At 51.8% G+C, this 14,764-nt stretch overlaps 7 protein-coding genes across 7 annotated transcripts; 3 read left to right on the top strand and 4 right to left on the bottom strand.

The window, feature by feature from the left end:
• Positions 1–196: 196 nt before the first annotated feature.
• Positions 197–1,966, bottom strand: Aud_006736 (DUF3176 domain-containing protein; the record flags this gene model as incomplete). The annotated part of the gene is made up of 2 exons (XM_043291633.1): positions 197–1,463; positions 1,512–1,966. The coding sequence occupies 2 exons, from the start codon at positions 1,964–1,966 to the stop codon at positions 197–199; spliced, it is 1,722 nt and encodes a 573-aa protein (XP_043147568.1).
• Positions 1,967–4,126: 2,160 nt separating this feature from the next.
• Positions 4,127–5,789, bottom strand: Aud_006735 (uncharacterized protein; the record flags this gene model as incomplete). The annotated part of the gene is made up of 8 exons (XM_043291632.1): positions 4,127–4,446; positions 4,503–4,570; positions 4,619–5,001; positions 5,061–5,131; positions 5,182–5,218; positions 5,269–5,453; positions 5,501–5,642; positions 5,697–5,789. 8 exons carry the CDS (start codon positions 5,787–5,789, stop codon positions 4,127–4,129), a joined length of 1,299 nt encoding a protein of 432 aa, XP_043147567.1.
• A 1,298-nt stretch (positions 5,790–7,087) lies between these two features.
• Positions 7,088–9,754, bottom strand: Aud_006734 (Ankyrin repeat protein; the record flags this gene model as incomplete). The annotated part of the gene is made up of 1 exon (XM_043291631.1): positions 7,088–9,754. The coding sequence occupies one exon, from the start codon at positions 9,752–9,754 to the stop codon at positions 7,088–7,090; it is 2,667 nt and encodes an 888-aa protein (XP_043147566.1).
• Positions 9,755–10,651: 897 nt separating this feature from the next.
• Aud_006733 (uncharacterized protein) lies at positions 10,652–11,089 on the top strand (the record flags this gene model as incomplete). Its single annotated transcript, XM_043291630.1, has 2 exons — positions 10,652–10,865; positions 10,911–11,089. 2 exons carry the CDS (start codon positions 10,652–10,654, stop codon positions 11,087–11,089), a joined length of 393 nt encoding a protein of 130 aa, XP_043147565.1.
• Positions 11,090–11,648: 559 nt separating this feature from the next.
• Positions 11,649–12,686, top strand: Aud_006732 (uncharacterized protein; the record flags this gene model as incomplete). Its single annotated transcript, XM_043291629.1, has 5 exons — positions 11,649–11,795; positions 11,849–11,959; positions 12,009–12,394; positions 12,444–12,508; positions 12,568–12,686. The coding sequence occupies 5 exons, from the start codon at positions 11,649–11,651 to the stop codon at positions 12,684–12,686; spliced, it is 828 nt and encodes a 275-aa protein (XP_043147564.1).
• Positions 12,687–12,980: 294 nt separating this feature from the next.
• Positions 12,981–13,826, top strand: Aud_006731 (regulator of G-protein signaling domain-containing protein; the record flags this gene model as incomplete). The annotated part of the gene is made up of 1 exon (XM_043291628.1): positions 12,981–13,826. The coding sequence occupies one exon, from the start codon at positions 12,981–12,983 to the stop codon at positions 13,824–13,826; it is 846 nt and encodes a 281-aa protein (XP_043147563.1).
• Positions 13,827–14,101: 275 nt separating this feature from the next.
• On the bottom strand, positions 14,102–14,557 carry Aud_006730 (putative MBL2-like secreted peptide; the record flags this gene model as incomplete). The annotated part of the gene is made up of 3 exons (XM_043291627.1): positions 14,102–14,124; positions 14,171–14,247; positions 14,295–14,557. The coding sequence occupies 3 exons, from the start codon at positions 14,555–14,557 to the stop codon at positions 14,102–14,104; spliced, it is 363 nt and encodes a 120-aa protein (XP_043147562.1).
• Between the last annotated feature and the right edge of the window lie 207 nt (positions 14,558–14,764).

Genomic DNA, 14,764 nt, shown 5'->3' with positions numbered 1-14,764 from the left:
ATACGCGTATTCTCGTATTCGGTTTATGATAGTCAGCCATTTGTTGATGTTGCTATTATCCAGGAGGTATCATAAATCAAGGATTCAAAGGTTGATTAGTGCATCCTTTGTGCCAGACTCCACAATATTATTATTAGATATTTGGAAAAGGGCTTGCGCCTGCCCTTTGGAGAGTTTTATAGCAAGAAAACCTCTTTTACTCAGGCCGATGAACTACGTGACCATGCATCAGTGACCCCCAAGAACCAGCCTCCAGTCGAACTTTGGACAATTTCGCCATCTCATCCAACCTCTTCTGGTCTGGATCGATGTTTCCCGACTTCAATGGCTGCACCGAGCCATCAATCTGCAGGTCCGCGCACAGCAGCGCCAGCGGAGACGACTTCCAAATGTACTGGTTGCGAGTATGGATGACCGTGACGATGAAGAACAATATGCTCAGGACGACCAATACAACGGGGAGCAACATCCACAGCCACCGGATGCGGATGTACGATACGTTTGTCCACGCGTCACCGGACACCGTTCCCTGGCAGACCTGATTCCTGGCATTTGCGGTGAGCGCCGCGGCGATGGAGGCGAATGTCCCATTGATCTGAGTCAGGTCGCCGGATCCACCGTACAGTGCGCGCAGGGTATCAGACGTGAAGTATGGTCTGTTCGACACGGGCAATGTGCCGAACCCTGAAACCAGGGGCTTGAGGGTGTTTCTCGTTGCAAGGACGCTCAACCAACTGATGGCATAGTTGCACTGGCCGTCATTCAGGCAAGGTTGTGACGATGCTACGGTACTCAATGTTACATTGGTGGTGGAATAGTTGGATATAGTCGTGGTAGGAAAGCTCTCCTCTGTCAGATCGCCTCGTCTGACAATTGCTTGCTGCGTCGAGATGCAGAAATAGAATGCACATTCCATGGCCATCACCTTAGGCGGCATTGTCCTTCCCGAAGTGGTAATAGCTGAGAAATTGAGAATGAGCGGCAAGCCTGTTGTATCCAGGCGGACAAGGTTGACATTCGTGGTTGCCTTGATGGTATACGGCGAGCTCCCTGTGGTATTGAAGAAAAGGCCATTCGGAAGCGTGTAGTTGTATGAGTACGTGCGGTCGTCTGAGCTAGTCAGTGTGAGTGCACTGGTCAAATCGCCGCATTTACTGCAGAAGCCGAGCGATTGATACGGCGCAAATGTGCAATTGCCGGTTGGACAAGTCACCGAGGATTGATAATTGGGCGACGTCTGCATGATGCCATTATATATCGCTCCTGTGGTCCCCAACGGCACTAGGTTCATTCCAGGCGCTTGACCCTCTCCCCAGTCCTCATACATGCTTGTGTTGCATACCCGGATAGCGGCGCCTCCTTCGCGCGCAATGGAGCGGGATCTGACATCGATGACCTGCTGCGTGAAGGGACCAATGGCCGCAGCGAAGACTAGAACGAAGGCCCCGAGGGAAACAAGGTGACTGTCAGTCTATTAGCCTGGAGACAAATAAGTGAGAAGGATCGCGCACCGAGGCACGTATTGAACTAGGAGCTGTGCTGAACCCCAAGCACCACGACTGGCGGAATCGAGTGCAGAAAGATCACCTAATTGGCGCGTTTCCCTGAACCAAGTCCACTTGAGTTGCGACAGAGCTTCTGCAATATACGTGGCCATGGCAGCTTTCATGAGAGTCGTCAGCAGGGCGATGATGGCGTTGAGGTTGATCCCCGCTGGCCAGTTTGGCTGCGTCTTGCCGTCGTACATGCGCAGGACCACGATTATGGTAGCTAGCGTGAGGATCGCAACCAGGCATGCTGCAAGCTCCCAGGACCAGTCCCATAGTGACCATCTTATCTTCTCTCCATCAGTCGGCGGTCGGCTGTGGAACATGGTGGTGGTCGGCTGGTATGAAACATCGTGCACCGCGTCGTCAGTTTGAATGTTGACTCGAACATAATCTGATGGACCCTTTGCCACTGCCATTTTGAGAAAAATGATCATATAAAGGGGATTCTCCAATATTGGCCCCCAGCCAAGGAGGCTATGAGCGAAACCCTGAGGCACTGGAGCTGTTTCCAGTCGGCTTGAACACAGAGACAGAAGCCATCATTTAAATCTTTCTCGGGCTCTCAGCGGGTACCAGCTGTCAAATAGTCTGCCGCATATACGAAGGAACAACATGTTGGTGGCTGAACCTGACAAATGAGCGGACGCTGAGATCAGCATGGCGTACCTGGTGGTCTCTTACCCAGCAATCAGGGTCTCGAATATCAGCCTCACATTCGAGAGTCTGACAGCTCAATGAAAAGAACCACACCATTTGTATCTTGTGATGCGTTGTACATACTTTGACAGAGTTGATACTGCCCAATAAGTGCATTGCCTTGCTCGGCTGTGATCGCCCTAGTTTGCGCCGACAAGGCTGAAGGCTTCGTCCTGTGGACTAGACCACTCCAAACTTTCAATTACGGCTGTTTGATTGAGCTTGCTTATCAGGAGAGCGTGCCAGAATATCCGTCTCAATAATCTGGAGATGATCAACAGCGTTTTGTAGCAGAATAGCATGGCAAAGCTGCGAGAGAAAGTCAAGAACCTAGTAGCCTTCGCTATGGATAAAGACCCCCCTTAAAAATGCTTAGTATGCCACAATTCTCTTGCTGGCAATAACTATTTGGTGAACTCCCTCAATACCTTTTCTACCTCTGTTTGATTATTTTCCATGGCATATGATAGCGTTGGCATCCCATCAAGCGAAACTGCTGATGGGTCACAGCCCGCCGCGAGGAGTAGCTTGACTACTCCCACATGTCCACTTGCTGCAGCATAGGACAGTGGCGTGCGACCGTAGCAATTCCAACTGTTGACATCGATGTTCTTGGAGCGGAGGAGCACTCGCGCTATGCCCTTGTACCCGTGGCGCACTGCATAGACCAAAGGCGTGCATCCCGTCGCGTCTCGAGGGTTCACATTGATATCTTGCTGTGAGGAGTATCCTCACCACACCCTCCTTCCCATTTTCGACAGCGAAAGCTAACGGGCCCCATCCCACCTTGTTTGTTGAGCCCACATGGACCTTGCCAGTGGCCAAGAGACGCCTAACGATGGGTCCATGGCCCTGGATGAACCACCCCAGTCTCAAGAAGTAAGTCTATTACTGACTCCTGTCCGAATATCGCCGCGTAGGACAATACTGTGCGCCCGTATCGGTCTTTAACCTCGGCCGTGGCCTGGTTGACAGCGAGAATACCAGAGACGAAGCCCCCTCGTCCAGTCACAGCAGCGTAATGCAGGGCTGTTCTCTTTTACTTATCTTGCAATTCCGTCCGGACACCACGCTCTAGCAAGACGCCGATCGCTTCTACACTCCCATGGATACATCCCACATGCAAGGGCGTGAGACCGAAGTCATCTGGAGCATTGATATCAACGCCCCGATTCAGCAATGGCGATAATTTCCGAGCCGTTTACTCCTGCTGCTACATGCAACGAATTTCCCCCAAGCAGGCCGGGTTCCTCGGGAAGCGTAAAATACCGCACAACAAGCGGTAGATATCTGGAGGCTTGGCGATTGAATGGTAACGTTGTAGATGGGAGCGAATACTGCATTGTCGCCTCGGATACGCCTGATCCTCTGCCGCAGATCGATTCGAAGATCAACGAATCGCTTCAGGTTAGTTTCAAACATATAGTGACTTGTGCTGTCATGTTTCTCTGCAGAAGACCGGAGCAGCATCTGTTGCATCGCCGCTGTTTGCCCGACATCACCGACATCAAAACGCCGTTGGACCTGTGCTGCTAACAGGCTGGAGTCCCGTGTCCCAGGTTTGAACTGAAGGTGAGCATCGAGACAAGAAAGAAGGCTTGTTGCATAGAGAGACCCAAAGCGCTCCCCAGGCAAATAGCTCGATCCGAAATCCAGAATGATGGTGCAGATGACAGGAGCCTCCATTCAAAACTGGGAGAGTGCAGTAGTTCTGTTTACATGCTAGAGACAGTTAATGATGTATAAGCGGTACTCATTGGATATGGAGGTATCTTGTTCGTATGCATTAATGGATAGCCTTGTGTTACATAAATTTAGTCAATCGAAATCTTTCAATAAATCCAGGGTCCTGTAAATTAGCCGATATGGCTTCTCGCGAGCTAATGTACACCACCGCCCTCCTTCAAAGGATCCAGCTCCACCAGCCGCACAAAGCTGTTGGAGTCCCTCTTTTGAGGCTTGGTCTGATAGTCGACGGAGTATGACATGGTCTTGGCAATTTGACTCCTCTGTCCTTGGCGACTGGGCCCCAGACCCCTTCCAGAAGGCGTGGTGGGCTGCGGGTACGACTTATCGGAGGAACCACCCAGCAGACTAGGGAATAAGTGGGCGAGCATGGCGCGGCCGGTGGGCAGGCAGGCACAGAGAACGGCGATGTGGACTTCGATAACGGACCAGTGGACGATTGGCTGTAGTTCCACTATAGTATACGAGTTAATACTAGTGGGAGAGAATGATAGAGATAACGGCACTAACCGGTAGGATTCTTTCCCCAGCGATTGAGATAGAAGACAACGACACGGAGGATGGCGACGACGGTCAAGCTTCGTTCTGATTAGTTGATTTCTCGAGAATGGTCAAGGGACACCTACACCAGACCCATGGCGAACATGACCCCAACACCAAGCTTCTTTCTTCCAGAGAGATTCAGCTTCGAAATTTCATAAACAGGCATCAGGACCATGACAGTGTCCACGGCGATGTTGACAAAGGCATTGGCGAACGTCGCGCTGGTGAAATCGATGCATGTTCCTGGCGTCTCTCCTGTCCAGCCGTCCCATGCGAGATGGACTGGGTTGCATCGCAGGGAGTCGACAAGCACCCATGTAACTCCAATGGCAGCATTGAGTCCGATGATCGTGTATGTCGTGTATCGGAACGTGGGGGTCTGGAAGATTCGCAGGAGGAAGAGGCACACGGATATCTTGGCCAGCGAGATCTGCGTCTTGTATAAGACGACGAAGGCAAAGAAGCGCTGCGATAATATGTGAGTGTGCTGGGCGATTGCTAACAGACAACGGCATTGTGGCCTACCTTGTTCACGTCTGTGATGTTGTCCACGGGAATAACATCCCACATGTTCTTACCGAAGCCAACTTGAATCACTGAAGCTAGATTAGCCTTTTGGGATCGCTCATTACTTGGTATAGCTTACTGGCGATGTTGACGGCAAAGATAGCTACCGCTAGCACCTGCAGATGGTGAGTTTGGTCCTGCCCAGCTTATCCAAGAGATATCGTACATAAGCCCCAATAATGGTGTAGTCATCAGATCCCCAACCACCAGCCAGGCCCATGGATTTGGCAGCCATTCGGTTGAAGAAGAAGATTGAAGCGAGGATCAAAGGGACGAGTGTGGCAGCTTCCACCTCGGGCCGGCCTTGGTGCACAGGAACATTGCATGCTCGGTCGCCCAGGCGTTTTGCAACTTATCAAGTCAGCTCAGACCATGAACAATCATTGTCTTAGACGTACGCAATGATTCTCTCACGGTGCATGTAGTAGAGGCGCAAGTTGTGAGCGCATTCTGGTATATGGTGTCACCGCATAGACACAGTCCGTCTGAAGAGCTGCATGCTGTCACATTGGATGCGAGGACCTGCTCCTGACACGAGACCTACTCCTCTTAGACCTCCACTCTCAAAGAATCCAGTAATATGCGGGGACATACCGCACACTGAGGCAGACTAGACTGTGCAGCCGAAGCCACAGTAGCGAACCCTGCGCCGACAACCGCCGCAATCAATATCCGACGAAGAAGCATATTTACTGTGGGCAGAGAAGAGGGAAAAAAAGGAAGAATCATACGATTCTTCTGAGCGAAGCTTTCAGGCCTGAGACAGCCGTCAAATATGGAGCATGAGGGCAGCACGTCAGCTGAAAAATTCCTACCGACTGGTCCAAGGTACGCATAGAATCATGCTGGGGCAAATTAGCGATCTGCAGAGGCTTGACAGACTTGCTGATCGAAAAGGAAAGATCTCCACGTCTGACTCGATGATCCTCATCATTGGCTATGTTTAGCAGTCGAGGTGCAACCGTATTCTTCTCTGGGAATCTTGTCCCTGCGCTAAAACGGATGGTTGGACTAGGGGTAAGGGGGTCTTGCAGACAAGCAGGGACAAATCATCGTGCGTGCTACGTAACTATCGCTTCGTATCCAGCAATGGGATCAACAAGATTCTCTTGCTGTCGGAGACTAAGTGGGGATAATATTCCCCTTTCGTCAGGATCCCCACTGGTCAAATAGGCTCGACATGGTCGGGAAAATCTTAAAACTCTGTTTATTTCACATGCTTTCAGGGATGAGGATACAGAATCTGGCGAGAGCTGTGTATCATCGTGCAGAACCATGGTCTTATTGAAACAAACCCTTCGCAATGTTTGGTTCCGTGTCGTACTGCCCTGACTACCCAATATTCAGACTTATTGTCCCTCGGCCTGGCAGAGGACGCTACAAGGGCTGGTTGCTTCTTGGCCGTTGAGAAGATCCACTCCCGACGGCGTAAAATGGCGAGACAGGAAAGGATCTCCACTTGTGCCAGGATTTGTCACGGTCTGGATTTTCTGTCAGTCCGTCATGCAGGCTGAATAGAGCAACTCTTCCCGGGATTACAGTTGCGCCAAGATGCACAAAAAGGGGTTATATACGTAGGTTCTTGGTATCTCATTTGGGGCTTCTCGGTATCACTGACTCATTAGCATCTGCATTAAGAATGGCCCTAGGATGTAATGGCTTGTGCTCGATGTGCTAGTTTCACTTGGAAACTGACTGATTTCTGTGGCATGAAGAAGTCTACTAAGGTATTCGGCATATATCTCTCAAGCACTTGCCGGTATAGTGTGGAAAAGGGTTGTCTCGTGCTTTCTGAATTGACAACTTGATACTATCTCTAATCGAGGACAGCGTGCTGAAACGACACTGCCAGTTGTTCCAATGTCGGGGGGCACTTGCCGACGTCTCACTGTTGAGCTCATTCCGAGTCTTACATCCCGAGGAGAAGTCTAGAACGAGGCATGGAGTGAGATAATACTCCACGAGCTGTGTACTCCTCGGCTCTTCTACTCTTTTCTATTCATCAGGCCGCAGCAGAATAATCCGGTATACGCCCTGTGACAGGCCTCAGCTCCTGACTGGAGCGGATGTCGCAGCCCTCGTCTATGTCCTGGAAAGGAACAGTAGAGCTTTGCGATGCATGCGTCACTGGAAGCCCATTGCAACGGCGTTCGTCCATAATGGTCCGGTTTGAGCACATCGCAACCAGCCAACACCAGTGCCTCCACCGCCCCGGCTGAGTCCATTTGCATTGCCCAGGACAGCGGCGTCCGACCGATACGATCACCTTCATTTAGATCCACCCCTTGCTCTATGAGCCATCTCACCATCTCATCGTGTCCTTGATCGGCAGCGAGTGACAGCGCCGAGCGGTCAAAGTAGTCCCTCTGATGCGTGTCCGCTCCTTTTTCTAGCAGCAGCCGAGCAATCTCACAGTGTCCTCGAGATGCTGCCATAAGGAATGGGGTGCGTCCATGGCGATCAGGCAAATTGACCCTGACCCCTGCGTCGAGCAGGATCCTGACGATGGCCGTCTTCCCTCGACTGGCGGCCTGTGAAAGAATCGTATGGCCATAGCGATCAATCTCGTCAACCGGGGCTCCTGCATCTACCAGAAGGGCAGCGATACGTTCACGTCCGTCATGCATCGCCCAGTATAAAGCATCCTTGCCATTGCGCTCCAGCTGCTCCTTGGCGCCATGGGCTAGAAGCAGACGTACCGCATCACAACTGCCCCATAGAACAGCCCAAGTTAACGCCGAACGGTTGTCGGCAACCGATCTCCCAGCCGGGTCACCTGCTGGTACATCCGTGTTTGCCCCAGCTGCCAGCAAACACTGGGCTACTTCAATGTGATTGTTGACGATGGCCAGAGATAGCGCTGTCCCCCAGTTGTTATCTGTTCGCACCTCCAAATCAACCCCTGCGTTGACAAGCGCTTGGACGACGGCCAGTTCACCTTTGGCTGCGGCCATCCTCAACGGTGTCCAGTCCCCGACACGACCCTCCAGCCCAATCCCTTGCTGAATGATTTCCAGCGCAATGTCAATGTACCCCTCGCGAATGAAGAACATGAGCGGCACCTTTTGTGCTCCAGGTTGTAGATCAGCCGGCTCCATGTATTCGAACATAATACGAGCCTTGTCCCCGATGTCGGCGTCAACGAGGTATTCGTGCACTTCATCCCGATGGATCTCATATTGTGGATACTGATGCCGTCTCCATTCGAGCAGACTACGAAGGACTTCGGGTGAACGCCGACACATTGCGTACGTGATGAGTAATACACGAGAATTCCTAGAAGACCAAACTTTTGACGATCGTGGGAGAAGAAGTTGAATAGTTGTCTCGGTCCCGGAGAATACGGCGTGATGTAAAGCCATGTGATCTATTCCGTCCGCCACATCTACGTTTGCCACGCGTGGTAGGAGAAGCTCAATAACCTTATCTTGACCGGCGGCCGCAGCAGCCATCAGCGCCGTTGTTTCCCCGTCCACTCCCTCGATGTTTACCGTCTTGGAGTCTATTAGTTTCTGCAAAACCGCCACCTCTCCAAGTGCCGCCGCGGCGACAAAGACAACATCTGCGGACGGCAATGCCGGAGACATGGCCATCCAGGCGTCAAACAGGTACCGTAGGCGATTGCCGCGGCGGGCTGCGAAGCACCTGTCTAAGGCTAGGTATATCGGCGTCCGTTTTTCTCCCAGGGCTGTAGATGCCTGAGCGGCCGGAGATGCCCCAACGTCCAGCAGGGCTTTGATGACCTCCTCACATCGCGAGGAGGCTCTACAGCACAGGTGAAGCGGTGTTTGGCCATAGGAATTTCGAGCGTCAGGATCAGCGCCATATTGCGACAACAGTCGTACAGCCCATGGTTTCGCGTTAGAAGCCGCATGGTGCAGGGGATGCCAGGACTGGTTGTCTGGTAAGTCGGTTTTTGCTCCTCGCTGTAGCAGTAACTCCAATATATCCGGCTTTTCGGTCACAGAGCTGTCGTCGTCTGCGATCGCGGCAGCGAGTGGAGTACGGCCGTCGACATTGCGGTGGTTGATGTCGACTCCCTCGTCCAGAAGGAAAATGACGTCCGAGGTCGGTAGGTTCTGCCTGACAGCCCGGTGCAGTAGATTGTCGCCATTAGATCCAACCAGGCGGATATCCAGTCCATGTTGGACAAGAGCTCGAGGAGCGCCCCGGTCCTCTTGGGCCCAGCCAGAAACAAGCTCGCCCACCTCGCGAAAGTTGCACCTAGCCAAGTCCGCGCCGGCAGACAGAAGCATCATAATGATCTGCCTACGGTTGACTCCCGCGACGCAGGAAAGCGTTAAGTGACAATCGCATGGCGGATCTGGAGGGACACCACAGTCCAAAAGCCGTGCCACGATCTCAACGGACCCAGCCGAGCAAGCGGACCAAAGGGCGAGGTGTTTGAACTTCAAGACGCCGCTAAGATTGTGGTCCAGAAGTCGATGCATGGTCTGTTGCTTCCCCACGCAATTCGCCCATTCAAGGACGCTGCAGAGCCGATTGACAGGCACGGAATAGAGGACTGGGTTGAGGAGGTCGTATGCACGGTGACATGTGCGAGCCAAAGCCGACAGACTCGGCGATGAGAGATACTGAGCTATCTCGAGAACGAGTTCAACTGGTAGCGTGCACAAGTGTTGTCGCGTCATGGTTTTACCTGCTAGTATATCCGATAATTTGTGGATGGCTCTCGAAGTCAGGACAGTCTGATATTGGGCATGTTGACCTTGACTGGTGGCATGCAGCAAGGCATCCGTCTTCAGCTTATTGGCTCAAGTCCTATTGCCCCGCGCGTGAGGCTGGGCACAAGGCTACCACAACGGCCTTTCGCATCAAGTCTATCGAAAAGAGTCATGTACCTGGGTCTGGCATTTAGTCAACTAGTTGATATCAGATTTTCCCGAAGTTTGCGCATAGATGACGTTGTCTGTACTCGAGTCTTGGGGAAAGAGTCGCAACATCTCCATATGGCTATTCGTATTCCGGATCATCGATCTTGGCGATATTTGGCAGTTGCAGCGCGCTTCGTCCTTTGATAGTGCTGAAAAGTGTGAGGACGTCAGTTTCCTAATTCAATACGGGTGCCATGGTCTCTGAACTTTTCGCTTTGTGATGGCATCTACCGCTCGACTCGTCAACATCATTGTACGCTCTCTTTCAGACTGAGCCTTCCCTGCTGTTGCTGATTATATAAGGCCGAGACAAAGCGAGTGTCCTTTCGCAGCTTTAAGTCCAGTTGCTTGAGCTCTATGGATTTGCCATGAGCGCTCCCTCGTATAAAAGAGCCGTGCACCATGGAAGCCTGGATTCTAGACGAAGTATATTGACTGATATGACGCTGCTGCCTAACCTAGACCTCGTATAGTCATCTGTGGCGTCCTTGTCCTTCTTGGCCGTGGACACCTATATGAAACTCAACAATCATATAAACCTCGCTGTCCTTCGTCCTGCGATTCTCTATCAAGCACTTCGACACAGATCAATAAGCAGGATATTAAGCATCCCCCTTGCAATTTTTCCGAGTCCTCATCGACGTTCCAGTCATCATGCCTAGCACTATCGACCATGTGGGCATCTATGCCCCCAAAGATCAGTTCGAAAGCATTATCGACTGGTACAAGAAGGCTCTGGCCCCGCTGAACTACAAGGAAATCATGCGTGTGCCAGGAGCTGTCGGACTGGGCTCCGAAACCCCGGACTTCTGGATCGCAGAGAGCGACGAGCAGGGCCGGGGCATCCACTTTGCTTTCGTAGCGCCTGGTGGGTTTTCCTTTCGTTCCTGGAGGGCGACTGACTGATGATTAGACCACGCTACTGTGGACGCCTTTCACCAGGCTGCTTTAGCGGCTGGGGGAAAGTGCAACGGAGCTCCTGGAATTCGGTCGCAGTATCATCCAAAGTACTATGGGGCTTTTGTGTTGGATCCGCTGGGCAACAATGTGGAAGTGGTAGGTCGTGATCATCCCTGGTGGAGATTCCTATAGTTATAGAGTTACTAAAGTTGACAGGTGGATCACTTGCACTAAGGATCAAGTCTGAAAGCCAAAACCATGCTGAATAAGTATTATGACTTTTTAATTGTGATTATCTCGGCTGGCTCGTGGTCTGGTCAGTTTCTTGATTGCCGAGGAGTGTTGCCCACCTGAACCATAGTTAACTGGGACTACAAATTGCGATACACTAAAATGCCTATACATACACGGATCATATCTAGTCTAGGTAGTATTAGTATCTATATCTTGGCCCATCCGTTGAAGTCAAGTGTTGACGTCATGAACGCAGCGTTGCAACGGCAGAGACAACCATCCAACCAGACGGCACCACCACCCAGACTTGGGAGCAGAGAGGTTCACCCATAGAGCTTCCTTTCGGCCGGAACCGTCTAATGGTCCCCCTCCTTGTATCATAGATAAAGTTCCGTAGTACTGGAATTGCGTGTCGCAACCTTCGATTCCGCGAAGTTCAATTCTTTTCCTGCACTTCGCGATCGCACAAGACCATGCGGGATACCCTATCTCTATCTCTCTCCCAGGCCTGACGACCATGGTGAGTGGCCGGAGTGAGGCAATTTTGGTGGTCGCGGCCGTATTCCTCGGGCTTTCCTTGATCGCGGGCAGTTTGAGATGTTTCGTTCGCTTTCGCTTGACTAATGCCGCGGGCTGCGATGACTACATGATGGTAGCTGCAATGGTGAGTCTATAAAGGTCTGCAACAGGGCGTCGCTAAGCCGACTGGACACGCAGTTCTTCAATATCGGTTTCGGCACGTGTACTATAATCGGCGCGGTGTTTGGCATGGGCAAGAAACTGGTTTACTTTGAGGAATCGATGGGGAACTACCGCAATGCCATGCTGGTGTGTGATATGAATCTGGAGACTCAAGCGCGGTGCTGACCGACCGCAGTGTTTCTGGCTTGGACAGATCTTCTATGTCGTTACTTCTGTTATCGCACGGTTGTCAATCACCGTCACCCTCGTGCGTCTCACCGTCGACAACCTCCACCGGAGCATCCTCGCTGCCGCCACCGTGCTGTCCATTGTCGCGGGGTCCATTTTTTTCTTCTTCACTATCTTTCAGTGCACGCCGGTCGCATATTACTGGAACCGAACGACGGAAGAGGGCCACTGCATGGACGTGGGCCGTCTCCTGGGAATCGTCTATATGTACAGCGCGGCCGCTGCAGTGTGCGACTTTACGATTGGACTGCTACCCGTCTTCATGATTGGGAGACTAAAGATGGACCGACATACGAAGATCGCTGTCATTGGCATTTTGTCTATCGGGTGCATGTACGTTACGTCTCCTACTCGAACACGACAGAAGCTGACGTTGCCCCAGTGCTAGCACCGCGGTCATTGTTCGTATCCCGTTTATCCATCTGTCAAATAGCCAAGAATTTCTATGTGAGAGCGGTCTGACCCTTGGTGGCACTGATCAGAGCGACTGACTCCCAACAGACCAGACGACGCAGGTTTCGATATGGTCGAATATAGAGACGGGGCTGGGGATCACAGCAGGGAGTTTAATGACCGTGCGACCGTTTTTGCGGGCGATCGGATGGTTACATATAGACTAAAGTAGCCAGAACGAGGCGAATGAACCCAAGTTCCAAGCATCGAGTAGGTTAGAAGCATAGTTCAAGCGAGTGAGCATAAACCTGATTAAAAAGTAAAGAACCAGCATGTCATTGATGGAAAGCAGCCCCATCCCCTCATGACCCCAGAATCCCCCAGACCGAACCATGGCACGGGCCACCACTTTCATCATGGGCTGCGGAGACTAATATTGCTTTATAACACCTCGAAACGCACTGAGGGGCTGAAATAGCTGTTTTACTAGCATCAATCATGTGTAAGCATGACCAATTAACCATCCATGAGGGAACGATCAGGTAGTCTATACCACATCCAACCCCGGCTCGATGACATCCTAAACGATGTGGCCCCCTTTCCCTACACTCTCGGGGCTTTCATTGCCTATCTCTCCGAGCACCAGTGCCTAGAAACAGTCGAGTTCTTACTAGAGACCGAACGCTACCGACGGATCTACCACTGGCTTGAGCACAAAACCGAGACATGCGAGGCCGTCCGCAAGGCCCATCTCTCCGGTCTCTGGGTCCGGCTGATCAACCAGTATATCCGGCCTCACAGCAAGCGCGAGATCAACATCCCCTGCGACATCCGCCAGCAGCTGATGCAGCAGTTCCAGAACCACGGGGATGACCCTCCTCCGCCCGAAGTGCTCGATCGAGTCGTGAATAATGTCAAGGAGCTCCTGCGGGGTTCCATTCTCATACCGTTCCTGCGGCGATCGTCCGCGACTGCGCGCGTCCAGCCGCTCTCCATGCCGTCTCTGAACGATTGTTTGCCAGAGGCGAGTATGTCTGCGCCGTGCATCGCGGATGATATAAAAGTGAACAGATGCCCGCGAGAGGACTATCCTTCCTATCGGGGGGAATCAACTTGGCGGTATAGATTCTACGGCGATCAGGCCTCGAGTTCCGCAGAGGACGACGGCGCGTATGCCAGCAGTGCGGTGATGTCTTCTGCGTCGGACAGGTCAGATATACAAGACTTTGCGGCCAAAGGGGGTGGTGGGGCGTCCAAGTCGCGCACGAGGGCAGCCACAGACCGGTCTTCTCAAGAGGACAGGAAACGTCGGGGCTGGCGAAAGAGGTTGAAGGAGGGCTTGGCGAAGCATCTTCCGCGGTCGTCGGATTGATCGAGTGTCCCGCGTAAAAAAAGATATGGAAAAGATACCCATGACGACCCTTTCGGCTTCTATGGCGTTAGTGGTGTTTTATCACATGCGTGCGTGGAGACTTTAGAAGCTAGGTTCAATGCCATTTATTGTATATCATATTTATGGGTATAAGAACATGGACCTAAAAAAAGACGTGCATAGTATACAACGATCATGATGACATCTAATCCATCTTCAAAAGCTATACCATGTCTCTAGCAGCATATCACAGCGACATCGAGGACCGTCGCAGCCTACTTGCATTTGGGGAGTTTTTCTAACATCATCAGTCATGTCCAAAATACCAGCAAGAGGTAACATACTGCTCGAGCAATTACTATCCGTAAAGTACCCATTGACGTAGCACGTCGTCCCCAGATAAGTAATTTGATCCCAGGAGCTACTCCCATTAGCATCCAGCTCGTCATAACCCAGTATCAAACCTACCAAACCCCATTGAAGCAATCGCCATGCTTCCAGCACGCAAAGGTGAATTTTTCTCCCTTGGGAAACCCAAAGATTTCGCCTGCGCTTAACTTCGCATCGTACCGGCAGTTGACATAGTGGTCGACATTGATGATTTTGCAAGTCTGCGCTGATGCGCGCTTCTCAAGGTCCAGTTCTCCAACTGCTTCGGCTTCGGGGTCCGCGACGGGGGCGGCGACGGCCAGGAAGGGGAGGAGGGCAACTGCGAGACCGAGGAACTTCATCTTGTTTCGTTGTTAATTGACGCTTGTTCTATCGTGAGAGAACCTTGCTGAACAATGGTGTTCTTATACACTGGGACTTTCATGTCCTCGTATTGCCCATCCCGCTTCCTCGTGTTCTTGCCGAATGCTGCTATTCATAGGCAAATAGCGCGATTTATCCGAGGTGGCATTCTCGTATCCAGCCATTTTTAGTACCTTTAATATCCG

This window comes from Aspergillus udagawae (assembly GCF_001078395.1).
Source record: "Aspergillus udagawae IFM 46973 DNA, scaffold_4, whole genome shotgun sequence".
NCBI classification, from domain to species: domain Eukaryota; kingdom Fungi; phylum Ascomycota; class Eurotiomycetes; order Eurotiales; family Aspergillaceae; genus Aspergillus; species Aspergillus udagawae.
This window is presented reverse-complemented; position numbering and strand designations above follow the sequence as displayed.